At 42.2% G+C, this 27,569-nt stretch overlaps 1 protein-coding gene across 7 annotated transcripts in view; it reads left to right on the forward strand.

Moving 5' to 3' along the window:
• SH3TC2 (SH3 domain and tetratricopeptide repeats 2) overlaps nt 1-27,569 on the forward strand; it is a gene marked incomplete at its 3' end in the record, with an annotated part of 95,809 nt that overhangs the window by 23,555 nt on the left and 44,685 nt on the right. For all 7 annotated transcript variants that reach the window (XM_081286922.1, XM_081286926.1, XM_081286921.1 and 4 more), the window contains 4 exons: nt 5,562-5,695; nt 8,365-8,406; nt 8,517-10,217; nt 10,324-10,504. In XM_081286922.1, the coding sequence (XP_081143048.1) occupies nt 5,562-5,695; nt 8,365-8,406; nt 8,517-10,217; nt 10,324-10,504 (2,058 nt within the window). The remainder of the gene's footprint in view (nt 1-5,561; nt 5,696-8,364; nt 8,407-8,516; nt 10,218-10,323; nt 10,505-27,569) is intronic.

Genomic DNA, 27,569 nt, shown 5'->3' on the forward strand with positions numbered 1-27,569 from the left:
AGGAGGCTGCACCACTTTCTTCTTATCCACAGTGCCATCTGTTGGTCCTCGCTGTCACCTGTGGGACTTCATGAACCACAGATTGCCCAATTTGGTAGGGAAGGGGAAAGAGAGGCTGGAGATGGGGAAAATCAAGGGGAACCGGGTCATAGTATACCCCCAGACCCTCTCTGGATTGCAGATCTTCTTGAACCACTGAGGAGGGTGAATTTTGAGCTCAAATGAATGGTAGCCCAGCAAGTGGCCTCAAGTAGTGGACAGTGTGCTGAGGTCGCCTGGGTATGGCCCCTGTGTGCTGTGCCAATGGCTGCCACTGGGTGTCACTCTGAGCCTGTGATCTTTTGGTAGGGGATTTCTGAGGATGGTCTCAGCGTTAGCTGAAGATCTCTTCTACATGGGTTCCCTCCCTATTCTTCCATGAGGTGTGTGTACACACACAAACATACCAAATTGGTCCTGTATTGAGAGAGGAATTCCTCCACAGGCTGTCTCCTGGGTCAGATTTAGCCTATGCCTCTGACCCATAGGGTAGGGCCCCTGCTTGTCCTGGAAAGTAAAACTGGATTTCCTTTTTCTCACAGCACAGCGTTTAACCCCAGCTCTCTAGTTTCTCAGCAGTAGCCGATGGAAAGCCGGTTCTTAAAACTTGCAGCCAGCATTTTGCCCAAATAGATACAGTATTTGGGTTTGGCCAGAGTGGCATTGGGGAATTTGGAGCTTCCGAGTGTGATAGAAAGTCATATCCTTCTTTTATTAATGTTGGAAAAGATCTGAGATGTGTTTGTGCATGTTTTACAAGGCAAAAGACTTGGGGGATCTTTTTACCCTATCTGACTTTTTATCTTCTGATTCCTGCTCCAGAGGCAAATGCTGCTTGAAATTGCTTTGTTATCTTTTCAGTCTTTTTTTCTGATACTTTAAAAAATTGTTAATTGTTTAATAAGAAAAAATTTGATATTACCTACTTAAAATCTCATATAATTTGTTTTCTGCAACTGGCATTTTTTCCGTTAACATTGTAAACTGAGGATTTATTCACATTGGGATAAGTATAATTCATTTGAACAGTGTTACTTAAAGAAAATGTATACAGTTGCATGTCTAAACTACAAACAAACAAACAAGATTGGTACATTAGTGCACTCAAGATAAGAAAAAAACATAAAGAAAAGTAGTATTACAATTTTTAAAAATTCTATCTTTTATTATATCCTCATTTTAGTCTTCATATTATCTTTGTCTTTTTTATATTTTCCATTTCTTGTGGCAGATATTTTTGCTGTTGAGAATTTTGTTGTTAGTTTCATAGCTGTTTCTATGTAAGTAAACAGTATTTTTTCTAAGTTTCTAATTTTTTTCTTTGTCACTGATGAAACCATACAATTATACCATATGATATATTCCATAATAAATTTATAGTAGATTATTTACTTTATTCTTCAAAAAGTACCTCTATTAGTAGTTATTTCAGAGAAGATGTGTGAATTGTAAATACTCCTAGTAATTTGTTCTTCTTTGTCTTACATATACTGAAAAATATACTCTTGGATGATAATTTAACTAGATACAGAATAGCATCTTCAAAGTGTGAGGGAAAGTAACTATTAATATAAATTTCTAAGTCCATTTTCAGCATTTTATTTTATTAGTTTTTTTAGAGAGCCATTTTTTTCCCTTTGGTCAACCATGTTTTTAAAATTACATTAACATTTTAAAATTACATTAACATCCACAATGTCATTTGTCAGTTTCCTTGAACTCTCTCCAAGTATCTCTCTCCAACATTTACATTGATTATTTTCTTATTCATTTTGTTTCTATTTCATTAGTCTATGTTCTTATTGTTTAGATTTAATTCTTTCATCCCATGAAATTGAACAGTGAAGTAATAGATAATTGAACCCAAAAGGAAAAATTAGGAGAAACGGAAAATTTGAAAAGACCTATAAACATGAAGAAATGGACCTCCTGTTAAAAATGATACTATTTTTATTTATTTTGCTCAGGATTTGGTGTGCTTCTTCAATCAGAAGACTCATGTCTTTCTTCAATTCTGGAAAATTCTCAATCATTCTCCCTTTGAATACTGCCTCTCTCTCATTCTTTAATCTCTCTTGTGGAATTCCTCTCAGAGGTATGTTGGACCCATTCTATCCTCAATCTTACTTAATCAGTTCTTTTGTAATAGTTCACCATTTTTTACTTTAGACCACATTCAGGGTAATTTCCTCAAAATGATCTTCAGTTTCACTAATTTTTTCCTCAGCTGTAACTAAACTTGCTATTTAATCTCCTACCCCTAAATGGCATATTGTCTTTAATTTCCATGCCTTTGTTTTCTATTTGAATTTTCCTAGTGTTCACAGATGGTTGTTTCTCCTTTTGCAATGTTTCATCTTTTCTTTGAAGTTTCTATTCATTCTATTTATTTCATTGTTTTAACCAGGCTTATAAATTATTCTTTGGATTAGTGCTATTTCTAGTTGTGCAGAATATATTTACCTGAGTATGCATCTTCTGGATCTCAATGTCTTTGTGGGTAGTTCATTTCCTTAATTTGTACTTTTGGATTTGTATTTTTTTGTTATGTGAAATAATTTCCAACATTTAGAAGTGTTGCATGAATCATGGACTGAAGAAAATTTCCCTTGGAGTAAGTTTTACACTTGCTTCTCCTGGAATCCTAAGAACTCATGATCCAGAACTAATTTTTTTACTGTTGTTCTTTGTGGCACCTTCACTGTACAGTGTAAATTCAGATTCCACACCTTCAATGGTGTAGGCCTAGTTGTTTGATTTTTTTTTCCCTAGGGACTCAGGTAGATGAAAAGTGTGCTCTTGACAGGCAGGGCAAAATTTTCCACTCATCTCTTTGAGGAAGTTCTTTGACCCTTTCGAAGTCCAGACTTTATGAATAGAGCTTAATTCAGTTCCCTGCTTGACACAGATTCAAAGTCACATCTCCTGATCCTGGGGATCATTGCAAGGTGAGCCCCACTTTTGAGGGCCAGTATCTGAGTTGAAACCATTAGGGTCTCTGGGCCAACTGCTTTAACTTACCAACCTGAGTTTGGTTTCTGCTTTATTTTCTGGATCCCAGGGATTTCCCTTTCTTTAGAGTTAAAGCATGGCTCACAGTAGTTACCTCTGCTGTACATTATCCAGGATTTGTGTGTCCAGAGAGAAGAGCCCTTTAGAATACTTTAGGCTATCATATTGCCAGAAGCTTTGCCATATTCTTCTAACCAAGCTTTCATTTTGGAAATCCACAACGTCATTTGTCAGTTTCCTTGAACTCTCTCCAAGTACCTGAAAGTCAGAACGCTAGCAGTTCAAGTCTGAGGCAGTGGACCTCAGAGGTACAAGACCTAAGATTCAGTCTCAGCTTCATCACTTTGTGGCTGTGTAATTCTGAACATGGACTCTTTCATAACCATTTTCTTCATCTATGAACATGGGTTTAAACACCTACATCATAGAGTTATTAGGAACAGTAAATGAGATGGGCAGCTCTTTGGGGAGAATCTGGACATCAGGCCAGAGAAATGGGGGCTCAGTGGACATGGTGAGATAAACCCTAGGCCAGAATCAGGACATGGCTCTAGTACCAGTTCTGCCATTATTTACTGCGGTAGCCCTGAGCTCTTCATGTAATTGCAAGCTTCTTCTTTGGATTTTAAGCTGCCTTACCAGAGCTATGGAGACAAAGGGTGAGTGGCTGGCCACAGCACACCCTCCCTGAATTTTATTATTCCCTGATCTACCACGTCCAAAACACACATTTCAGTTTTCGGTGCCTCCATTTCTTCCTCTGCAAAAAAGGTGTAAATTGTACCTGCCTTGAGCTCATAGGACAAGGGACCAGACAGGAGAAAGAGGCACAGAAGGACAATTCTGGAGATTTTCGAGGAACCCCTACCTCTTCTGTAGAGGAGGCTCAGTGTATGCATGAGGGAAAACTCCTTGGGCTTGGTGAATTAACCACCTTAAAGATAGTGCTTGATGTTGACTCAGTGCCAGGAGCAGGGCCTGTTCCTACCAGCCACCCTGGAGCTCCTTATAATTCCCCAGGGTAGTCGATAGAGCACTTAGAAGTATCTTACTTCCATAGTGGGAAAACTGGCCTTGAATTAATCCTAGTTGAAATAAGTAGACATTGATTCCTTTTGATAACATTTTCTTGTTGTAGATGAAAATATTTCTTCATTAAAAATACTAATGCAGGGCTGGGGATGTGGCTCAAGCGGTAGCGCGCTCGCCTGGCATGCGTGCGGCCCGGGTTCGATCCTCAGCACCACGTACAAACAAAGATGTTGTGTCCGCCGAGAACTAAAAAATAAATATTAAAAATTCTCTCTCTCTCTCTCCTCTCTCACTCTCTCTTTAAAAAAAAATACTAATGCACACACACAAAATTGTACATGCCTCATAGGGCAATTATGGGGATTAAATGAGATAATAGTGTATGATTCATCATAACCCTCCAAAAGTATTAGCCATTATTAACTCTTGGATTTCTCAGGTAATTGTTTAGGCATAAGAAAGACAATGGAATGAATCTGATCTAACTTTCCTGTGAATATATGTGAATATGCCACAGTGAATGTCAACATTGTGTACATCCACAAGACTGGGATCCATATCTTATATCCATAAGATATACTCTATTTTTTGTATAAATGTAGAAACAGACTCTGTTGTCATGTATAACTAAAAAGAACAAATAAAACTTAAAAAAAATTGGCCCTGAGGTTCAAAAACAATTGAAAGTGATCTTAAAACATTTTCAGCTAGGTAGTGGATTGAATGCTTCCTGAGGCATTTCTAGTTGCAAATTCTTAACTAATTCCATGTAAATTTTTAACAACTCCATAACACATCTCTAGTAAGCAAACTAGTCTTAACAATCAGGTTACACAGCAGGATGAGTATAGAGATCCTATGTTTATGATCATTTCTTCCAGGCCCCTGACTCCCTTACCCATGCTTTTTCTCCCTTCATATTACATAATGCTGTTCTCTGCCATGTAATCAAGTCTCAGCAACTGTGACGGATTCCTTCCCACCACAGTGAAACTCTCTTCATTGTTCCTCTAGATTGTATTACTTGTCCCTAACTTTTTCCTCAAATAGCCTAAGGGCAAAGAAACTTCTTTTAATGGTTCCTTTCCAATCTTTATACAACAACCAGATCCTATTTATCCCATAAAAACCGGGCATCATGTGGCCTCAAAGAGTGGGTTGTGGTTGAGAGGTTTTTTTTTTTTTTCTCTTTTTTCTTGCGGGGGAGGAATGGAGTTTTAGGAAGAAGGGTGTTTGCATTTCCACTTTGACCTACTTTGATAACCACACAGCTCAGTTCTCTGTGCACGAGGTGCTAATAGTTCTTTTTCTTTGGCAGGAAAAATATAATTTGCAACAGTAAGATGAAGAGTCTGATTTCAGCCATGAGCAATGGGTTGATTGCTTCTCTAAGTTCTTTACTGCATCCTAAGAACAAAGAGAAGGAGGTGGAGCCTGGAACCTGGCACTGACCTGTCTCTGTCTTGTGCCCCATGCAGGAGCAAGAACTCTGCGTTTTTCAGTGATGAGGAAAGGTGCTCTCTGTGGGCCCTGGGAAACGACAAGAAAGCGGAGTGTGCCAGCTTCCTCCACACACTGGCTCAAACTGACATTACATCTGTCTACAGGCTTAGTGAGTGTTTGGTCTTTAACCTCCTCAACTAGGAGGGTATCCCTACTCAGGAATAGACTATCTCTAAATTCTAATCCCATCCAGGAATTTGGGGCCATAGTCACTATTCAGTTGATGACTGGATCATATTTGATTAGCTGCATTTCACTTTAGATTTCAGATATTTCTGACATTGCACAGGACATATTGTCTAGAAACTATGAGATAAGATGAAATCCACTTGCCTACACCATGAGTGTCAGCTGCATTGGGTCTTCTATCCCAACCTCAGAAAAGAACTTCCTGAACTCTGGCTGAAGTCCCTCTTTTGAGAGATGAAATAAAAACCTAATAAGAAAGATGGGGGTCATATGATGTCACAGCTGGAAGGGCCCTAAGAGATGATTTCTCCCCTCATTTTCCATACTGGGAAACTGAGGTCCAAATGAATTAATTCCAGAGCCAAAATAAGAACTGCTGTCTTCTAACTACCCATCAGGACAGTCCCTTTCGCCACACTGCCCCAGACAAAATGATATTGGGCTCTTGGATACATTTGCCTTGTGGGGTGAGGGGCCTCATTGTCTCGCACATTTTCCTCAATTTCTGAAGGATTGGGTGAGCAAATGAATGGATGATACTGATTTCCTGTGTCAGGAAGCACATTCATTCTCTGATGATGGTTTGAAGAAGAATTCTTTTTTATTCCACCTCTTCAGTGATGGTGATGTTGTGTCCACTCCTGTGTAGATGGGCCATATTTCATGGGTACATCCAGAGATACTGCATGAGGCACTGTCAGGCCAACTCCCAGGATATAGGAGGGGGTTGGAGACTTTATCCATGTATAGGAGGAACACCTACCCCAGATATCAGCTCCCAGCCCAGCTTTGCTTTTGAGCAGATCACACGGGTCCATAACTCTGAGGCAGCCAGTTGAAGCTGACACTGCCTAGTAGATGTGGGTGAAGACTGAAAACCAAGGAAAGCTCAGGGTGTGCCATGGGAGGGCAGAGGCAGGTGGCAGACTTGGGTCAGAGGTTATCTGCTACTCTTGATCCATTGGTTGTGAGACCCAAGGGTAGGCCCAGGCAGCATGTTGTCTTTTGTTAAAGGTCAGGGGTGCAGCTCTGCTGAGCTTAGGTTGTGCCCTAGAGTCATGCAGCCGCCCTGGCACCAAGGCAGTTGGCAGAGGGCTGTCTCAATGATAGAGTCCAGCTTTCTTGACCTGTGACTTGGGAAGGAGTGACCCTCTGATTCATCTTCCCATCTGGTAACTCATTTGGGCTCTTGATGTCCTGGCCCCAAGATAAATGACTGCAGTAAGACTGGCACACACCTCTCAGTGTCAGAGAGGCCAGGGAATGTGAGCAGTTTTCCAGAGCCAAGCTCCTCAGCTCTCCATCTTTAGCTGTGGGGGCTCCACTCTACAAGTTGCAGACTTTGAGTGTCTGCAGTGACCATCTCAGAAGCAGGATTCCCTGGATAGCAGAAGGAAGAAGGTTGACTCAATGAGGGGTCTGCGGGTCTTCCACGTTTTCTGGCAACCCAGAAAGGGCCTACAGACAGCTGTTGCTTTTCTGTCAGGAAGAGGTGGAATCTTCTCTTTAGCAACCCCCATCTATGTCTTGTGAATCTGGCCTTTACCTCCTCAGCTCCACGGTGGCTCTTCAGGCAAGAGTGTTAATTTATTCACTGCCGAGCTCAACCCATCTTCTTGGTTCTTACCTCATCTTGTTGTACTTTTATGATGCTCGGTGCCTGCATCCCAAGACACCTTGGCCTCTGCGACTTTCCTCTTTGCCTTTTTGGTCCCTTTCTGCCAGACATTCTAGTGTTCTTCAGGCTTATTAACTAATCTCCCTCTCCTGTTCTCCCTCCCTTCCTGCTCTACTCTCCTTCCAAATGCTTTGCCTGTGTGATCACATTCCATCCTGGGACGCTGGCCAGCTCCTGGTGACCTGCTGTGGGCCACAAATCTGTATTGGCAGTCTCCGCTTTGCTCCTTAGCTCCAGACCTACTCTATTCTCTGCTGAGAACTCCTGCAAGTAACTCAAAATTAAGATGGCTAAAGCTGTACTTAGGATTCTCCTTTCTTCCTCCTCATCCCACCTGTGTACTTCAGGGAACAAAACTGGGCACCTCAGAGGCATTTTGCTCTTTATTCCTTTCCTAGTCCCCCTGCTTGTGCCACTTTTACCAAGCGCAGTGTCCAGTGCCTTGTGCACATTAACCCATGCTTGTCAAGTGGATGGGTGACAAGTGAATGGAGCATGTGATACACGCGGAAAGGGAGCAGTGTCACACCCTGCCAGATGCTCTGTACTTGGAGTTCAGGCCTGGCTCTGTGGAAACTTGCTGAGAGTTTTGCATCTTTCTGGCCTTCAGATTTTATCATTCCCCCACCCCATACCAGCCTTTTGGTATAGAGCTTGTTTCCAGATTTCCTTCTCTGACTCTGGGTCTCAGTTCCCAACTGTAAAGTGTATGGGTTAAATAGGAAGGTCGGGTCCATACATCTCTTAAACTGATGTGGAAGTTTTTAAATGATATCATTTTTAAATGATAACTGATGGTCTGAAACTTCACTACGAAGCTTCCCTAGGGGTTCCTGGCCTGGGTCCCTGGAGGCATCGGCATGGTGACTCATTCTGACCTAACATTAGGTCTGTCCTTCATCTCTACCTAGGTGGGTTTGAATCCATCCAGAATCTTCCCAATGATTTGAGCGGTGAGTAGAAATTATGCTGAACCTGGCCTCTCCTCCTTCAGGTTAGCTCGCTTGTCCTCTTGCCTAAGTTGCAGATGCTCAAGGTTGCTCAACTCTGCCTATCCTTATAGCATCCCAGGCTGAAGGCTTCCACGAGGCCAGGTCTGGTGGAGCCTGGGAGGAGCGACAGTTCGTGGGCTCCAGATACTCCAGCAGCTCCGGGGATTCCCACCTGGAGGAGGAGGAGCTCCTCTCAGCCGCCTCCGACAGCTATCTCCTCCCAGAACCTGATGACCTTGATGATCCCGAACTTTTCATGGACCTCAACACTGATCAGGATGAGGAGGAGGCTGATAACTTTGGCTCCTTATTGGCTTTTTTGGATCATGAGGGTTACACCGACAACTTTAAGAGCCTGTACGATTTCTCCTTCTCTTTTCTTACTTCTTCGTTTTACAACTTCTCTGAAGAGGATGAGCTTGTGGCCTATCTGGAGGCCTCCAGGAAGTGGGCCAAGAAGAGCCATATGACCTGGGCGCATGCCCGGCTCTGCTTCCTCTTGGGCCGGCTGAGTGTCAGGAAAGTCAAGCTCTCCCAGGCCAGGGTGTACTTTGAGGAGGCCATCCACATTCTCGATGGGGCCTTTGGGGACCTATCCTTGGTGGCCTCTCTGTACATCCATTTGGCTGCCATCTATCTGAGACAGAGGCTGGTGCATAAAGGCCCAGGCCTGCTGGAAAAGGCAGGGGCTCTGCTGGCCTGCCTGCCAGACCGTGAGTCCAGTGCCAAGAGCGAGCTTGATGTGGTGGCCTATGTGCTGCGCCAGGGAATTGTGGAGGGCAGCAGCCCCCTGGAGGCCAGGGCCTGCTTTCTGGCCATTCAATTGCTCCTGAAGCTAGGCCGGCATGAGGAAGTCCTGCCCTTTGCTGAGCGCCTGCAGCTCTTGTCTGGACATCTTCCTCCTTCAGATGCTATGGCTACCATCTTGAGTTTTCTCTATGACAAGAAATATCTTCCGCATCTTGCAGTGGCCTCTGTCCAGCAACATGGTACTCAGAGTGATCAGGGCGCATCTCTTCCGGTTTGGCAGGTCTACTTGGTCCTCCAGAATACCCCCAAGCTCCTTGGCATTTGTTCCTCAAGCTGGGGTGAAGTTTCTGCCCTGGCCTGCCCAATACTCAGGCAGTCGCTGGCTGCCTGTGAGGAACAAGCTGACTGGAGCACCCAGAGGTCTCTGTGTCTCATCCTGTCCAAAACATACCTCCAACACAGGTCTCCTGATGGTGCCATCCACTACCTAAGCCAGTCCTTGATGCTGGGGCAGCTGCTGGGTGAGCCAGAAGTCTTTGAGTCTTCCCTCTGTCTGGCATGGGCGTATCTCTTAGCCAGACAGGCGAAGAAGGCTCTGGAAATTCTTGAGCCACTGTTATGCTCCCTGAAGGAGACAGAAAGTGTTGCCCAAAGTGGAGTGGTCCATAACCTCCTGGGGCTTGCACTCCTAGATGAAGGCTGTGTGAGCAGAGCTGCCGTGAACTATCTCCAGGCCTTGAACAGAGCTTGGGAGATGGGGGATGTACGTAACCAGGCAGTGATTATGGCCAATCTTGGTTACCTGACCTTCAAGTCCTGGGCTCCACAGCCAGCCAGGGACTTTCTCCTTCAGGCAGTCCAACTCTATTCGGAACTCCAGACCTGCAAGGAGACCGACATGGAATTAGTACAGGTGCTTCTCTGGCTGGCTCAAGTTCTGGTGTCTGAACACCAGCTGACCCACGGTCGCCTATGTTATGAAATGGCGTTGCTGTTTGGCTTAAGGCATCAACATCTAAAGAGTGAGTATGTCCCGTGCTGCTGGGGAGCATTAGAGAAAATTGTTGGAACATACTTTGCTTGTGTCCTCTCTCTAGACATCTCATTCATGTCCTGCTTTATGTTCAGGTCAGCTTCAGGTCACCAAATGCCTCTGCCATTTCTACAGCTCTGTGTCCCCAAATCCTGAGGCATGCATCATGTACCACGAGCGCTGGCTGGCCCTGGCTCAGCAATTCAGGGACAGAGAGATGGAGGGGAGGCTGCTGGAGTCCCTTGGGCAGCTCTATCGAAACCTAAACACTTCCAGGTGAGTAATGCTTAGGGACAGTCTTCGAAGTAGCTTTCTTTCCCTAAGGAGAAACAGTAATCTCTCCTTCAGGAAGAAAGTTCCGATGCACATGGCAGATGCACTGCATTATGGAAAAATAATTCTGCATTCTTCTGCAGCCTCCATGTAGTGCCATCCATCATTTGAGCTGTGTGACACTGGACAAGTTATATACTTTCTCTGTGTCTTGTTTCCTCATCAGTCAAAGGAGGATCTTAATGGCTTCTATCCTGAAGTGTTATTGTGAGGAATGAATGAGTTAAAGCTCAAGGCATACTTGGAACAGGGCTGATATATAGAAAGGCTTGGGAGTGTTAACTACATCACTATTACTTGTATGTTTCCATAACAACCCATCATATGACTGTGGATGAGGGTGTGTAACTCAGAGAGGCGGCATTATGCTGAGGTCCATGGAACCTTTAAGAGGTCTCCATTGTCTTCATTAAGGGACACAAAGTAAATAAATCCACTGATGACAGAGGTATAAAATTTTATGGTGAAAACTTTGCTTGGGACCTTACCTTTAAAACGAAAGTGGAAATTATGAAACAAAGTTTATTTTCACCTATACACTAAGTCTTAGCTTAATGATACAATAAGAGTTGACTGCTCAGATTATTTGTGTGGATAAAATTGTATAATGTAGGAGACATGTTTTGTTTTGTGATTCTCCTTTTGATGCAATCTTAAGCTTCATTTTTTTCAAAAACATGCCCCAACTTAACTGTATAACCCCAAAGCATCTTTTAACTCGTTGGTATTCAAACTAGTCTCACTTGAAGTGTCTTGTTATCTGCGGCAGAGGTTCTCTGTCTCTTCACTGGTCTAAGGCTACTTGGTCCTCCTTAGCCATTAGGCAGCCTGCAGTTCTGTCTTCTGACAAGCCTTTTTAAGATTCCATGAAGTCCTGTAGGCTTTGCAAGATTTTCCATTTCACTTTGCAACTTATTTGCATTGTAACTCTGTGTTCATGATTACAAAAAACTTCTAAAATCCGGGGGAGGGGTACTTGTAGTATTGAGCACAGAGAAGCAGTTGAGGAGAGGCTAATTAAATGACAGCTTTTGTTTTTAGGCAACATGGTAACCTCAGGTGCCTGGACTATCAGACAATGAATAATGACATAATGAACTCTCTCTCTCTTCATCTAGAGCTATGCCTATGTCTGTATCTCCCCCTCCCTTTCCCTCTCTGTTACCCTTTTTGTCTCTTAAAGAAATCAGGTGTCCTCCAAACTTTCTACTGTCTTTGCCTTCAATTCCAGGGGCGAGTTTTGGATCTGTGCAGCATGGGGCAGGGGTGAGGGGGACAGGAGAGAGGCCTGGCAGCAGCCTACTCTTTTTCCATTGTAGGACACCTTAGGAGTTTGGATGCTTCTGGAGCAGATCCAAAAGGCAGGTTTCCTTTTTTTTTTTTTTTTTAAGAGAGTGAGAGAGGGAGGAGAGAGAGAATTTTAATATTTATTTATTTATTTATTTATTGGCAGACACAACATCTTTGTTTGTATGTGGTGCTGAGGATCGAACCTGGGTCGCACGCATGCGAGGCGAGCGCGCTACCACTTGAGCCACATCCCCAGCCCAAAAAGGCAGGTTTCAATGAACCTTTGAGATGAAACAATCACATGCTCACAGTGAGGCACTGTAGAGCCAGGCTTTGGAAAGTCGAATGTGAGGGACTAGAGCGAGGGTGCCACGTATGTTTCAGACTTATTGCCACCTCTTGCTGTGGTACAAGATCAGTCATAGATTAATCTTTCTCCTGGCCTTGCCAGCCATCCTTTGCTCTTCAGTCCCCCACCCCGACCACAGTTGTCAAAACCATAGATGTCCTAATAGGGAAGCCAGAGTGAAAGCCCTGGATGCAGTCAGCGTTGACTACAGAAGCCTTATCTAGGTGTTCAGAATCACCATCCTTCTTAGATGTTGTGGTTAAAAAGGAATGCGAGGGAAAGAGGGGCTGCAGCTGGTTCTGGAAGAGACTGAAGAAAGTAGAAGCTACGGGGCTGGGAAAGGGGCAATCACACTGGATGGGTAATTGGGAAACTAGGTTCTGCTGTGACCTGATAACATGTCCTTAAACAGTCACTTTTCTTGGTTGTTGCATTTACAAAGTTAAGTTGAATCATGAACCTTCTAATTCTAAAACGTTGACTCTGGGACCAGCTACCTATGCTATTTTGTCACTGACTCTTGATACCAGAATTCTTGCAGCCTCTTAAGAGTTTTGACTTTGCGCAGGGGCGGGGCAGATTCTTTTTTTTTCTTTTTTCTCTTTTTTATTGTTGGTTGTTCAAAACATTACATAGTTCTTGACATATCATATTTCACACTTTGATTCAAGTGGGTTATGAACTCCCATTTTTACCCCGTATACAGATTGCAGAATCACATCAGTTACACTTCCATTGATTTACATATTGCCATACTAGTGTCTGTTGTATTCTGCTGCCTTTCCTATCCTCTACTATCCCCCCTCCCCTCCCCTCCCCTCCCCTCCCCTCCCCTCCCCTCCCCTCTTCTCTCTCTACCCCCTCTACTGTAATTCATTTCTCCCCCTTGTATTATTTTTCCCTTTCCCCTCAATTCCTCTTGTATGTAATTTTGTATAACGCTGAGGGTCTCCTTCCATTTCCATGCAATTTCCCTTCTCTCTCGCTTTCCCTCCCACCTCTCATCCCTGTTTAATGTTAATCTTCTTCTCATGCTCTTTGTCCCTACTCTGTTCTTAGTTACTCTCCTTATATCAAAGAAGACATTTGGCATTTGTTTTTTAGGGACTGGCTGGCTTCACTTAGCATAATCTGCTCTAATGCCATCCATTTCCCTCCAAATTCTATGATTTTGTCATTTTTTAATGCAGAGTAATACTCCGTTGTGTATAAATGCCACATTTTTTTATCCATTCATCTATTGAAGGGCATCTAGGTTGGTTCCACAGTCTTGCTATTGTGAACTGTGCTGCTATGAACATCGATGTAGCAGTGTCCCTGTAGCATGCTCTTTTTAGGTCTTTAGGGAATAGACCAAGAAGGGGAATAGCTGGCTCAAATGGTGGTTCCATTCCCAGCTTTCCAAGAAATCTCCATACTGCTTTCCAAATTGGCTGCACCAATTTGCAGTCCCACCAACAATGAACAAGTGTACCCTTTTCCCCACATCCTTGCCAGCACTTGTTGTTTGACTTCCTAATGGCTGCCAATCTTACTGGAGTGAGATGGTATCTTAGGGTGGTTTTGATTTGCATTTCTCTGACTGCTAGCGATGGTGAGCATTTTTTCATGTACTTGTTGATTGATTGTATGTCCTCCTCTGAGAAGTGTCTGTTCAGGTCCTTGGCCCATTTGTTGATTGGGTTATTTGTTATCTTATTGTCTAATTTTTTGAGTTCTTTGTATACTCTGGATATTAGGGCTCTATCTGAAGTGTGAGGAGTAAAGATTTGTTCCCAGGATGTAGGCTCCCTATTTACCTCTCTTATTGTTTCTTTTGCTGAGAAAAAACTTTTTAGTTTGAGTAAGTCCCATTTGTTGATTCTAGTTATTAACTCTTGTGCTATGGGTGTCCTATTGAGGAATTTGGAGCCCGACCCCACAGTATGTAGATCATAGCCAACTTTTTCTTCTATCAGATGCTGTGTCTCTGATTTGATATCAAGATCCTTGATCCATTTTGAGTTAACTTTTGTGCATGGCGAGAGAAAGGGATTCAGTTTCATTTTGACGCATATGGATTTCCAGTTTTCCCAGCACCATTTGTTGAAGATGCTATCCTTCCTCCATTGCATGCTTTTAGCCCCTTTATCAAATATAAGATAGTTGTAGTTTTGTGGATTGGTTTCTGTGTCCTCTATTCTATACCATTGGTCCACCCGCCTGTTTTGGTACCAGTACCATGCTGTTTTTGTCACTATTGCTCTGTAATATAGTTTGAAATCTGGTATCACTATACCGCCTGATTCACACTTCCTGCTTAGAATTGCTTTTGCTATTCTGGGTCTTTTATTTTTCCATATGAATTTCATGATTGCTTTATCTATTTCTACAAGAAATGCTGTTGGGATTTTGATTGGCATTGCATTAAACCTATAGAGAACTTTTGGTAATATCGCCATTTTGATAATGTTAGTTCTGCCTATCCATGAACAGGGTATATTTTTCCATCTTCTAAGATCTTCTTCTACTTCTCTCTTTAGGGTTCTGTAGTTTTCATTGTATAAATCTTTCACCTCTTTTGTTAGGTTGATTCCCAAGTATTTTATTTTTTTTGAGGATATTGTGAATGGAGTGTTTTTCCTCATTTCCATTTCAGAGGATTTGTCACTGATATACAGGAATGCCTTTGATTTATGCGTGTTGATTTTATATCCTGCCACTTTGCTAAATTCATTTATTAGCTCTAATAGTTTCTTTGTAGACCCTTTTGGGTCTGCTAGGTATAGAATCATGTCATCTCAAATAGTGATAATTTAAGTTCTTCTTTTCCTATTTTTATGCCTTTAATTTCTTTCGTCTGTCTAATTGCTCTGGCCAGTGTTTCGAGAACTATGTTGAACAGAAGTGGTGAGAGAGGGCATCCCTGTCTTGTTCCAGATTTTAGAGGGAATGCCTTCAATTTTCCTCCATTCAGAATGATGCTAGCCTGAGGCTTAGCATAGATTGCTTTTACAATGTTGAGGTATGTTCCTGTTATCCCTAGTTTTTCTAGAGTTTTGAACATAAAGGGATGCTGTACTTTGTCAAATGCTTTTTCTGCATCTATCGAGATGATCATATGGTTCTTATTTTTAAGTCTATTGATGTGGTGAATAACATTTATTGATTTCCGTATATTGAACCAGCCTTGCATCCCAGGGATGAATCCTACTTGATCATGGTGCACAATTTTTTTGATATGTTTTTGAATCCGATTTGCCAGAATTTTATTGAGGATTTTTGCATCTAGGTTCATTAGAGATATTGGTCTGTAGTTTTCTTTCTTTGAAGTGTCTTTTTCTGGTTTAGGAATCAGGGTAATGTTGGCCTCGTAGAATGAATTTGGAAGTTCTCCCTCTTTTTCTATTTCCTGAAATAGCTTGAAAAGTATTGGTATTAGTTCCTCTTTAAAGGTTTTGTAAAACTCTGCTGTATACCCATCCGGTCCTGGGCTTTTCTTAGTTGGTAGTCTTTTGATGGTTTCTTCTATTTCCTCAATTGATATTGGTCTGTTTAGGTTGTCTATATCCTCCTGACTCAATCTGGGCAGATCATACGACTTAAGAAATTTATCGATGCCTTCACTATCTTCTTTTATTGGAGTATAAGGATTCAAAATAATTTCTGAATATCTTCTGTATTTCTGACGTGTCTGTTGTGATATTGCCTTTTTCATCCTGTATGCTAGTAATTTGAGTTCTCTCTCTTCTTCTCTTCATTAGCATGGCTAAGGGTCTGTCGATTTTATTTATTTTTTTCAAAGAACCAACTTTTAGTTTTGTCAATTTTTTCAATTGTTTCTTTTGTTTTGATTTCATTAATTTCAGCTCTGATTTTAATTATTTCTTGCCTTCTACTTTTGCTGTTGTTTTGCTCTTCTTTTTCTAGGATTTTGAGATGAAGTATGAGATCATTTATTTGTTGGTTTTTTTCTTTTTTTAAGGAATGAACTCCAAGCAATGAATTTTCCTCTTAGAACTGCTTTCAATGTGTCCCATAGATTCCGATATGTTGTGTCTGTGTTTTCATTTATCTCTAAGAATTTTTTAATTTCCTCCTTAATGTCTTCTATAACCCATTGATCATTCAGTAACCTATTGTTCATTCTCCCAGTGATGCATGATTTTTCCTTCCTTCTTTTATCTTTGATTTTCAGTTTCATTCCATTATGATCAGATAAGATGCATGGTATTATCTCTACTCCTTTATATTGTCTAAGAGTTGCCCTGTGACATAATATATGATCTATTTTTGAGAAGGATCCATGTGCTGCTGAGAAAAAAGTGTAACTGCTTGATGTTGGGTGGTATATTCTATATATGTCAATTAAGTCTAGGTTGTTGATTGTGTTATTGAGTTCTATAGTTTCCTTATTCAACTTTTGTTTGGAAGATCTGTCCAGTGGTGAGAGAGGTGTGTTGAAATCTCCCATGATTATTGTATGGTGGTCTATTAGACTCTTGAACTTGAGAAGAGTTTGCTTGATGAACATAGCTGCACCATTGTTTGGGGCATATATATTTATGATTGTTATGTCTTGTTTGTGTATGGATCCCTTGAGCAGTATGTAGTGTCCCTCTTTATCCCTTTTGATTAACTTTGGCTTGAAATCTATTTTATTTGATATGAGTATGGACACTCCTGCTTGTTTCCGAAGTCCATATGAGTGATATGATTTTTCCCAACCTTTCTCCTTCAGTCTATGTATATCTTTTCCTATCAAATGCATCTCCTGTAGGCAGCATATTGTTGGGTCTTGTTTTGTGATCCATTCTACTAGCCTTTGACTCTTAATTGGTGAGTTTAAGCCATTAACATTTAGGGTTATTATTGAGATATGGTTTGTTCTTCCAGCCATATTTGTTTATTTATGTTACTAAACATGGTTTGTTTTCCTCTTTGATTATTTTCCCCCCTTTACTGTCCTACCTCCCACTGTTGGTTTTCATTGTTATTTTCCATTTCCTCTTCCTGTAATGTTTTGCTAAGGATGTTTTGAAGAGATGGTTTTCTAGCTGCAAATTCTTTTAACTTTTGTTTATCGTGGAAGGTTTTAATTTCATCTTCCATCCTGAAGCATAATTTCGCTGGATACACGATTCTTGGTTGGAACCCATTTTCTTTCAGTGTTTGAAATATGTTATTCCAGGATCTTCTAGCTTTCAGAGTCTGTGTTGAAAGATCAGCTGTATCCTGATTGGTTTACCCCTAAATGTAGTCTGCTTCCTTTCTATTGTAGCTTTTAAAATTCTCTCCTTATTCTGTATGCTGGGCATCTTCATTATAATGTGTCTAGGTGTGGATCTCTTATGATTTTGCACATTCGGCTTCCTGTAGGCTTCTAGGATTTGGGATTCTGTCTCATTCTTCAAGTCTGGGAAGTTTTCTCGTATTATTTCATTGAATAGATTGCTCATTCCTTTGGTTTGGAGCTCTATACCTTCCTGTATCCCAATAACTCTTAAGTTTGGTCTTTTAATGTTATCCCATATTTCTTGAATGTTCTGCTCATGGTTCCTTAACAGTCTTGCTGAGCTGTCTATGTTCTTTTCAAGTTGAAATATTGTCTTCATTGTCTGATGTTCTATCTTCTAAGTGTTCTACTCTGCTGGTATTATTCTCAATTGAGTTTTTAAGTTGGTTTATTGCTTCCTGCATTTCTAGGATTTCTTTTTTTTTTGTTTTTTATTACCTCTATCTCCCTGTATAGTTGATCTTTTGCTTCTTGGATTTGTTTATGTAATTCATTGTCGAAGTGATCTTTCATTGTCTGATTTTGCTGTCTAATGTCTTCCTTGAGACTCCAGATCATCTGAAGCATGTATATCCTGAATTCTTTATCTGACATTCCATCTGCTGCAGCTATTACCTCTTCTAAAGTTGAGTTGACCTGCATTGCTTGTGGTCCTTTCTTTCCTTGTCGTTTCATACTGCTCGTGTTTCTTTCTGCTTAGTGAAACTGTTGTGTTTTTGAAATTTTCCCCCTATATATTTATATTGCTCTTGTATAGTTGAAAAGTCTCTCTTGCAGGGTGGGCTGCAGCTGTGCTCCTCCTCCAATTGGGGTGATGTGTCTACCACACTGGAGGGCCGCTGGGTCTGTTCTGCTGGTCGGTCGCAGGTCTGCCTACCTCGTAGGCGCGGGCGGCGGCTCTGCTCTGCACCTCCTCCAGTTGGTGTGACGTGTCTACCACGCCCGCGGACCCCTGGGCCTGTTCTGCTGGTCGGTCACAGGTCTGCTTACCTTGCAGGCGCGGGCGGTGGCTCTGCTCTTCCCTTACTCCAATTGGGGTGACGTGTTTACCACGCCGGCAGGTCGCTGTGCCTGTTCCGGGTGTGGGAGGCGTCTCCGCTTTGCCCCTACTCCAATTGGGGTGACGTGACTTCCACGCCGGCGGGTCACTGGGCCTGTTCAGGGTGCGGGCAGCGGCTCTGCTCTGCCTCTACTCCAATTTGGGTGACGTGACTACTACGCTGGCGGGCCGCTGGGCCTATTCTGGGCGCGGGCGGTGGCTCTGCTCTGCCCCTACTCCAGTTGGGGTGACGTGTCTACCATGCCGGCAGGCCGTTGGGCCTGTTCCTCTGGTCTATCACAGATCTGCCTACCTTGTGGGCACGGGTGGCGGCTCTGCTCTGCCCTTAGTCCAAATGGGGTGACGTGTCTGCTGCGCCGGCAGGCAGCTGGGCCTCTTCCGCTGGTCGGTCACAGGCCTGCCTACCTTGCGGGTGCGGGTGGCGGCTCTGCTCTGCCCCTACTCCAATTGGGGTGACGTGACTATCACGTCGTCGGGCCGCTGGGCCTGTTCCGGGCGCGGGCGAAGGCTCTGCTGTGCCCCTACTCCAATTGGGGTGACGTGTCTACCACGCCGGCAGGCTGCTGGGCCTGATCTGCTGGTCGGTTGCAGGTCTGCCTACCTTGCGGGCGCGGGTGGCGGCTCTGCTCTGCCCCTACTCCAATTGGGGTGACGTGACTACCATGCCCGCGGGTCGTTGGGCCTGTTCCCGATGTGGGCGGTGGCTCTGCTCTGCCCCTACTCCAATTGGTGTGACGTGTCTACCACGCCGGCAGGCCGCTGGGCCTGTTCCGCCGGTCGGTCGCAGGTCTGCCTACCTTGCGGGCTCAGGCGGCGGCTCTGCTTGGCCCCTACTGCAGTTGGGGTGAAGTGATACCACGCCGGTGGGTCGCTAGGCCTGTTCCTGATGTGGGCGGTGGCTCTGCTCTGCCCCTACTCCAATTGGTGTGACGTGTCTACCACGCCGGCAGGCCGCTGGGCCTGTTCCGCCTGTCGGTTGCAGGTCTGCCTACTTTGCGGGCTTGGGCGGCGTCTCTGCTCGGCCCCTACTGCAGTTGGGGTGAAGTGATACCACGCCGGCGGGTAGCTAGGCCTGTTCCGGGCGCGGGCGGTGGCTCTGAGGGAGCAGATTCTTAAAGTTGTGGGCATTTCAAAGGGATTTTGAGATCAGAGACCTAAACTTTAGAGATCTGAAAGACTTTAAAGCATGTTCACAAGTTCTTGCAGGCAGACATTGTGTCTAGCATGGAGCTAGATGTACCATAAGAGCTAGATGTACTGTGTGGGCAGTCGAGTGGTAAATCAATTACTTAGTCCTCTAACTTGTGACCCTTAAGCTGCAGCTGCATGCTGACTTGGCCACAGTGATTAAGATGGAAATGGGGAGTTGTGCTTGAGAGAGTCCCTGGCTCTTTAGTTCAGAGCTAGATAAGGAAAAAAGGTAGCTTACAGGTAGGCTCTATGGTCTTTAGTGACAAGGACGGTGTTCAGATTTGCTATCCGTGGAAGCTCAGATGCCCATTCCAACAGCCCTTGGCATTCACTGACCAATATAGTATTAGCCACAGAACACTTTTCTTCAGAAGTATTCACTGATAAAGATCCAAGTAATGCATAATATATTAGGACATAGAGATTTGCATCCAAATGTGGGATGAAGATTTTTCCTAAAATTGAACAGTTGCTTATGGTGAGCAAACAAACATTAAACTGGCACTGAAGATTGTAAGTTAAAAATAAAGATCCCCTTTCAGCAGTCCCCAGACTCCTCAGAAGCAACTATGTAAAGATTTTAAATAGCTATAAAGAAATGTTTTATACATATGAAAGATTATATATGATGTATATTCTCTATATTAAATATTAGATGTTTTAAATATAATTGCACCAGTCTAGTCACAAATGGGATCATGATAATAGTTATGTTGTATACATACTGTTTTATTACTTGCTTTTTCATTTAAAAATATCACTGAAATGTTCCAGCATCTTATCTTTCCGATGTGTCAGGCACCATGGTTGGTGCTGGGGAATTTAATAGTTAGGAAAAAGAGTCTAAAATTACTGTTCCCAAATGGAGCAGCCTACTCTGAGTGGGAGTGACATCTCACCATCACAAGTGTTCAAGCAGAGGATGACTATTCAGGAACTTATAGAAGAGTTTCCTGAATTGAGTTGGACCTTTATTGAGGTATTATAATCATATGACAAAAAAATCTATCCTTTATAATGCAGCATACAATTTAGTTTTTAGTACATTCACCAAGCTGTGTAACCATCACCACCAACTAACTGTAGAATATCTTCATGACCTCCCTCCAAATCTTGAATCCATTAGTGGTCACTCCCCATTACCCATCCTCACCCCATCCCTGGAAACCACTCATCTACTATCCATCTCTATGGATTTTTCCTATGCTGGATATTTTATATAAATGAAGTCATATAATATATGGCCTTTTGAGACTGGCTTCTTTCACTTAGTATGATGCTTTCAAGGGTCATTTCGTTTGTTACATGTATCAGTATTTTATTATTATTTTTTTATTGTTGAACAATATATACCACATGTGTTTATTATGTGATATACCACATTTATTTATTCATTCCAAAGTTGATGGATATTTGGCTTGTTTCCATTTTGTGGCCATTATGAAGAACACAAAATGTTTCCATTTTGTGGCTATTATGAAAAATTCCTACATGAACATTCATGAATATTCATGTAGGAATTTTTGTGTGAAGATATGTTTCTAATTCTCCTAGATGTATACCTAGAAGTGGAATTACAGTCATGGGGTAACTCTGTTGGAGTGTTTGGGGGAACTGTTCTACTTTTTTCAAAGTGCTGCACCATTCTATCCCCAAAGTGATGGATGAGGGCCCACCCCATCTCCACCCACCCTTGCTCTTCCCCTATCTTCTTCACTTTCTGTCCTAGTGGGGATGAAATGAAGCTCGTTATATTTTTTCCCCATTATGGTTTTAGTTTGCACTTCCCTACTAGCTAAAACACTGAACATCATTTCATGTGCTTACTTTCTATTCATGTATTATCTTTGGAGAAATGTCTATTCCAGTCATTTGTCCATTTTAAAATTGGGTCTTTTGCCCTTTTATTGTGAAGTTGTAAGAGTTTTTTTTTTTCCAATGGACCTTTATTTTATTTATTAATTTATTTATATGTGCTGCTGAGAATCGAACCCAGTGCCTCACACATGCTAGGCAAGCGCTTTACCACTGAGCCACAATCCCAGCCCTTGTAAGAGTTTTTTTCTTAAAAAAACTTATTTTGGATACAAGTCTCTTATGAGAAAGCATTTTATTCCAACTCATGGGTTGTGTTTTCACTTTTTTGATTGCTCATAGAATGAGTTGGGAAATGGTCCTTCCTCTTTCTATATTTTTTTTGGTAAGAGTTTGTGAAGGGTTGGTGTTAATTCTTTTTTACATTTTTGGTAGAATTCTGTCATTTTTTCTGCATGTAATTTAGGGCTCCATCATTAGGTGCTTACATATCTATAATTGCATATCCTTATGGATCAACTATCTTATCACTGTCAAATGTCTCTCATTGTCTTTAGTGGCAATTCTGTTCCTTTTGTCCAATTTTGAACAGGCACTTCAGGTCCTTTTGTACTTTTTATATATAATTTATATATTTTTACTTTCTAATCTATTTATTTGTCTTTGAATCTAAAGTATGTTTCTTATAGACATTATATAATTGGATCATTTAAAAAATTGATTCTTTTTATGGGAGAATTTAATCTACTTATATTTAATTACCTACTGGTTAAGACAGTATTTACATAACCATTTTATTATTTCTTTCTCTCTTTTTTCTTTGTGGTGCTGGGGATGGATCCCAGGGCCAGGCACATGGTAGGCAAGTGCTCTCTACCACTGAGATACCCCCAGCCCTTGCTAGTTGTTTCTTATATGTCTCATGCATTTTTAGTTTTTTGATTCCCCCATTCCTTCCTTCTTTAGTATTAAGTATTTCCACCATATCAATTTTCTTGTCAATTCTTTTACTATATTTCTTTCAGTTATTTTCTTAGTGTATTCCCTGGGGATTATAATGAGTATCTTAATTTATAGCAATCTCAGTTGTTGCCTGGGCAGGCACACAGGTCCGCACATGCATGTGGCATGTGGTCTTCCTGATTCCAAGGAGGATGTTGGAGATTTACAAAGTCTCTTGTGGACGTCTCGTTCTTCCACTTTTCCTTTTTTTTTTTTTTTTAAAATCAGCATCTTGTTTGCTCCAAGTATTTTCCTTACCTCAGGCAGTGACAAATTTCAATTATTGTTGCTGGTTTTTTGGACAGACGTACCAGGAAAAAAGGTATTTTCTGTTTCCTGGGTGAACTGTGAGTTAGGTCAGATGAGAGCAAGCCCTGTGAGTGGACACATTCAGGGAGCATTCAGAAAGGTTCAACAGTGACAAATTCTCTGGAGATGGAACTCTGGGGGTTTCTAAACTCATGAAGGCCCCTCCAGAGGCTGCACAGATGTTGACTTTCCCAGTTACAGTGATTATGAGGCTTTGGTTTTTGCAGGTGAGCAGGAGGGCTCTAGGGTAAGTCAGGAAGGAACAAAGCTCACTGAACAGAACTCAAGAGTATTGACATTTTTTTTAAGATGAAAACTTTTTGGATTGTTTTATATCTTTTGTTAATTTCCAGAGTTTGGGGGAAAAGCTTATTTTGACATTTTTTCCCCCCAGTGTTTTCATTGCTTTTCTGGAGTCCTGGAGTTTTGGAGAGGTCCTTACTCCATTCTTCTGACTAGCATCTTTTAATTCTAATATTCCAAGATTATAAGATCTGAGATTTTATTTGGGAGGAAATAAAAACACACTTCTCCAGCTTTACCATCAATATGAGTGACATTAAGAGGAAGCTCAGGAAGTACTTTAGGTATCAGAGGAAACTCCTGTAGACAGAAGGTCATTGTCCTTTTGTAAGATGGCCACTTCATCAAAGAGAACATGCTGTATTGCTATGTTTACTTAGCATGTGTAAATCCTATCCTACTCCTATAGTGTGCTAAAAAAAGAAAGAACAAAGACCAGCTAACAGACAAAAAACCAGGTGTTTCCACACACCTGGATATAGTTACTGTAATTTCTCACTGAATTTCCTGGTAACTGGGGCAGAAGAGGGGACTGCCACATGAGGTTGTCTCTGTTTGGTCAAAGAACGTAAACAAAAGTGTCCTAAGAGAAAATTTTTTCCTGGCACTGGTCTCTAGGAGGAATTTGTTAAGTGGGTCTTGATGGGCAGATTTCTTCAACTCAACCCCCATCAAGGGATTTCCATTCTCACAAAGCTTAGAGTCACAGCAAGCAAAGGCAGGGAGTGTTCAGGGAAGAAGTGTCAGGCTCAGAGGCGAGGGTCAAGGGGCACTTCCAGCATGGAGTGAGGGAACTTGTCAGGGAAGAATTCATCCAGGTAGAGCATTTGAAGAGGTCCCTGAAGGACGGGTAAGATTTTGCAAAGTTTGCAGAACAGGGAGAATAACATTTCAGGTGGAAAGAAGAGCAGTGATCATGGAAACGCAGGGACCCATTGGAAAAACATTTCATAGAATTACCAGATGGTTTTGGTGATTAACTGGATATGGGTAGAGAGGAGCCTGGGAGCCTGTGGCTTAGGAATGAGGAGGTTGAGTTGGGGTAGGCAAGATGGTGGCCCTTTAGGTCCACAGTGAGTGTCCAGGATGAAAATGGTAACAGAAAGCATTCAGAGCACTCCCTGTCTGCTAAGCAATGTATATATATCAGGGTGACCACACGAGGTAGAAAGACTTGTGGTAACTGAGAGCTGATGGTGGCATGGGCTCACTGGCAGCAATTGATGTCCAAACAATCTGAGGCCAGAGCAGGATCAGCAAACTTTAAAAAAAAAAAAAAAAAAAAAAGGTCAGATTGTTAATGGTTTAGGCTTTGTGGGCCATATGGTCTCTTCCACAACTTCCCCACTCTGCAGTTGTGTGCAAAAACATCCATAGATAATTAATAAATGAATGAGTGAGGCTGTGCTCCAATAAAATTTTACTTATAAAAGCTAGTATAAGGCTATATTTGGTTCATGGGCCATAGTTGACCACCTCCTGGTCTACAACACTTCTTCTTCTTCTTCTTCTTCTTCTTCTTTTTTTTTTTTTTGGTACCAGGGATTGAACCCAGTGATGCTTAACCACTAAGTCACATTCCCAGCCCTTTTAAAATATTTTATTTAGAGACGGGGTCTTGCTGAGTTGCTCAGTGCCTTGCTAAATGGCTGAGGCTGGCTTTGAACTCTCGATCTTCCTGCCTCAGCCTCCTGTGCTGCTGGGATCGACAAGCGTGTACCACCACACCCGCCAAGAGTGCTAGTACTTTTTGTGTATTCTGCTTGCTTGGCCAATAATCCTCATCTTAGTTAGATGATATGCTCAGCAGGTTGTATAGTGAAGGCTGGTGGAAATGCATGCATGAACCTGGCCACTTCCCATCAGGTCTGCCCTTGCCTGCTGCAGAGGGTCCACACAGATTTCACCTCTTGGTTTCACTGGCATTAGCTCAGACCTCTGAATTTTCAATTTAAGGTGGTATTTACTCGTCCATGCTGCCTTTGTGATGATTTTAATTCCTTCTCTTTCAAAGATTTTTCCCTAGTGTTTAGAGATGGAAGGTGATAGGGAGGGCAAGTGGATGCTTCAGATGTTGGCTCAGTCTTCAGGTTTTTGCCTTGGTATACTTTGCTGTCTTTTGTTCCAGTACATTATTATGTCCATTCTGCTGCCTGGGTGACAATTACAGAATATAATTAATGAAATTTTCAGTCTCTCACTGGAATGGGTCTTTCTGGGTCCCATCTTTGGATAACAAATCAGACTGGTACTTTGCTCTAGATCTGAGCCAGGTGGGGTCCATGAAACCTTTATGACTCTACTGATTTAATTCAGTGAATATTTATTGAGCATTTACTATGGCTAGAAGCTGGACCAAGGAGTTGTATTCCCTAAAGTCACTGCTTGCATAAAAAGTCACCAAAGTCATTATATAAACTGTGGTAAGTTCCAGAAAGGAGGTATATAATATTATTTTGAGAAAGAGGGAATGCCTTGCATGTACTGAGACTTAAAGGAATAATGATTGACCTTTTTCACATGAATACAATAGCAGCCTAGAATCTATTGCTCCTGGCTTTTATTTTTATCCTCATGCTTCTTATTTCTTTGAAACTGAAAAAAAATCTGCTTCAACATTTGTTTTTTCAATATAACTGATATGACTAATCCCTAGCATTTCTGTTATCCTAAGGAAGGAAATGATTGTTTTTGCTGTGTCCTCGTTTGATCTCAGGGCTGTTATGCATGCTACTGTCCCACTTTTGCAGATAAGGAAACTTTGTTTAGGGTTTCAAAACACTATGTTCTTAGCAACTTCAGGGTTTTTGAAGTGACAAAAGAAAAAAAAATGTCTCCCTACAGCTGATATCTGGAAACTAAGAACTGCTTGAGTATGGAGTCAGACTATTCGGGTTAGATGTTTGTTTAAATAGGGTTTATTACTAAGTCCTAAGTCTTTCTGAGCCTTACTTTTCCCTTGGTAAAGTGAATGTACCAATAGTACTGACCTCTTAGGATTGTTGTATGATTAAATGAGATTTTACATGCAAAGCACCTATGAATGCTACATGCTCAATAAATTCCAGTTAATAATACTGCCATTATTATGATGATAAGAAAGGAGCAGAGAGCTCAAAATAAAGCTTCAGAAAAATGAGCATGAAAATTTGTGTAAGCTAAAAAAAAAATCCCATTGAGATTTCTCTATTTGCAAAAATGAGCCAAAAAAATCTTGTTGGCTTCAAATTTCTAGGGGGAGTGAATGAGAAAATGTCTATTAAAAGCGCATGTCCCGGGGCCTGGGGATGTGGCTCAAGCAGTAGCGCGCTCGCCTGGCATGCGTGCAGCCCAGGTTCGATCCTCAGAACCACATACCAACAAAGATGTTGTGTCTGCCGAAAACTAAAATATAAATATCAAAATTCTCTCTCTCTCTCTCTCTCTCTCTCTCTCTCTCTCTCCTTTCTCTCTCTTAAAAAAAATGCATCCTCAGGATGTCTTAAAAAAAAAAAGCGCATGTCCCAACACCTGGCAAAGATTCAGCCCTCAGAAATTGTTAGTCCCTATTATCAGCACAGGACAGAAGCAATTAGTGGAGGCTGGCTTTTGGTCAGAGGTAAGACAAACTCATCAGGCTGAGCAGGGATTTGGGAAACCCTGAGGGATTGGTAGAAGGTCCCTGGAATTACGTGCAGGTGTGTTGAGGTCACTTGGCCACAGGCTCATGGATGATGCTCAGGAAGGGCAAAAGAAAAAGGATTGAATTCCCAGAGACTTGGGGAAAGGAAAAATGAGAAAAAGAGAAGAATCAGAACTGGAAAGGAGGGGGGATAAATACTGTGGCTAGGCATGCACATAGAATTTCCAAGAGGGCACATGATGAGTTGGGTTCTTTGCTTCTTTTGATTGGAAAGGTTCACTAGATCTAGAGTCTGCAGATGGTGTCTGGAGGAACTGGGATACTGAGCCATTTCAGGTCAAGCCAGAGGCTCAGCTGGTGAGTGACACAGTACAGCCACTGGCAGATATAAAATAGTGGAGTGGGGAGAGAGGAGGGGGAAGAGTGAAGCAAGCTGGAGACCAGCTCCCCAGCTCAGGCCACACAGGCACTTTTTCTTTTTGTCAGAGATCAGGGATCAGAGGTACATCTTGATGAGAAGCAGTGTCTTTAGAAAACCCTCCATCTGCCTGTGGTCTGGATGTGTGAGTATCCCCATTGTTCTTGTCATCCCCCAGTGGGACGTTTCTTGGAAAGAAAAATCTCTTTTCTTCCACAGTCAAGGAAACAAATGCCTGCTCTGTGAATTGGCTGCTCCGTAAGAATCCGAATCTTGCTCCCTAAGGGTCTGGAGAAAACAACTTCAGCCCAAGGACATCCCAGGACAGCAAGTGGTAACAAACAAAAATACAGCAGGAAACAGATCAAAATTAG

This window comes from Spermophilus citellus (genome assembly GCF_964194105.1).
Source record: "Spermophilus citellus genome assembly, chromosome: 1".
Taxonomy (NCBI): domain Eukaryota; kingdom Metazoa; phylum Chordata; class Mammalia; order Rodentia; family Sciuridae; genus Spermophilus; species Spermophilus citellus.